At 50.1% G+C, this 1,675-nt stretch overlaps 1 protein-coding gene across 1 annotated transcript, besides 3 other annotated features; it reads right to left on the reverse strand.

The window, feature by feature from the left end:
* Window positions 1-2: part of a mobile genetic element that runs on past the window's edge.
* Window positions 1-2: part of a mobile genetic element that runs on past the window's edge.
* Tc00.1047053509527.200 (uncharacterized protein) lies at window positions 1-1,554 on the reverse strand (the record flags this gene model as incomplete). The annotated part of the gene is made up of 1 exon (XM_808636.1): window positions 1-1,554. One exon carries the CDS (start codon window positions 1,552-1,554, stop codon window positions 1-3), a length of 1,554 nt encoding a protein of 517 aa, XP_813729.1.
* Window positions 1-1,675: part of a sequence feature (areas not merged during assembly with more than two copies in the genome that could not be assigned to a particular haplotype) that runs on past the window's edge.

Raw genomic sequence — 1,675 nt, forward strand, 5'->3', positions numbered from 1 at the left:
CTACAAAAATTTAGACCACAACGTGTGATGCAGCAGCTGCTCGAAAACGATCAGCCGAGTGCAGCACCCGTGTGGGCAAGAGCTCGCGAAATTCCTCCAAGCAGCGGATAATTCAGGGTTGTTTGGTGTCCAGTGCATGAACACGCAAACAGATATTGAAAGAGAGTGTCTCTGACTCCCACCATTCACAATCGGAAACAAAAATTTAGACCACAACGTGTGATGCAGCAGCCGCTCGAAAACGATCAGCCGAGTGCAGCACCCGTGTGGGCAAGAGCTCGCGAAATTCCTCCAAGCAGCGGATAATTCAGGGTTGTTTGGTGTCCAGTGCATGAACACGCAAACAGATATTGAAAGAGAGTGTCTCTGACTCCCACCATTCACAATCGGAAACAAAAATTTGGACCACAACGTGTGATGCAGCAGCCGCTCGAAAACGATCAGCCGAGTGCAGCACCCGTGTGGGCAAGAGCTCGCGAAATTCCTCCAAGCAGCGGATAGTTCAGGGTTGTTTGGTGTCCAGTGCATGAACACGCAAACAGATATTGACAGAGAGTGTGTCTGACTCCCACCATTCATAATCGGAAACAAAAATTTAGACCACAACGTGTGATGCAGCGACCGCTCGAAAACGATTAGCCGAGTGCAGCACCCGTGTGGGCAAGAGCTCGCAAAATTCCTCCAAGCAGCGGATAATTCAGGGTTGTTTGGTGTCCAGTGTGTGAACACGCAAACAGATATTGACGGAGACTGCCTCTGACTCCCACCATTCATAATTGGAAACAAAAATTTAGACCACAACGTGTGATGCAGCGACCGCTCGAAAACGATTAGCCGAGTGCAGCACCCGTGTGGGCAACAGCTCGCAAAATTCCTCCAAGCAGCCGACAATTCACGGTTGTTTGGTGTCCAGTGTGTGAACACGCAAACAGATATTGACAGAGACTGCCTCTGACTCCCACCATTCATAATCGGAAACAAAAATTTAGACCACAACGTGTGATGCAGCGACCGCTCGAAAACGATTAGCCGAGTGCAGCACCCGTGTGGGCAAGAGCTCGCGAAATTCCTCCAAGCAGCGGATAGTTCAGGGTTGTTTGGTGTCCAGTGTGTGAACACGCAAACAGATATTGACAGAGAGTGCCTCTGACTCCCACCATTCATAATCGGAAACAAAAATTTGGACCACAACGTGTGATGCAGCAGCCGCTCAAAAACGATCAGCCGACTGCAGCACCCGTGTGGGCAAGAGCTCGCGAAATTCCTCCAAGCAGCCGACAATTCAGGGTTGTTTGGTGTCCAGTGTGTGAACACGCAAACAGATATTGACAGAGAGTGTCTCTGACTCCCACCATTCACAATCGGAAACAAAAATTCAGACCACAACGTGTGATGCAGCAGCCGCTCGAAAGCGATCAGCCGAGTGCAGCACCCGTGTGGGCAAGAGCTCGCGAAATTCCTCCAAGCAGCGGATAGTTCAGGGTTGTTTGGTGTCCAGTGTGTGAACACGCAAACAGATATTGACAGAGAGTGTCTCTGACTCCCACCATTCATAATTGGAAACAAAAATTTAGACCACAACGTGTGATGCAGCGACCGCTCGAAAACGATTAGCCGAGTGCAGCACCCGTGTGGGCAAGAGCTCGCGAAATTCCTCCAAGCAGCGGATAATTCA

This window comes from Trypanosoma cruzi, genomic scaffold, assembly GCF_000209065.1.
Source record: "Trypanosoma cruzi strain CL Brener 1047053516095 genomic scaffold, whole genome shotgun sequence".
NCBI classification, from domain to species: domain Eukaryota; phylum Euglenozoa; class Kinetoplastea; order Trypanosomatida; family Trypanosomatidae; genus Trypanosoma; species Trypanosoma cruzi.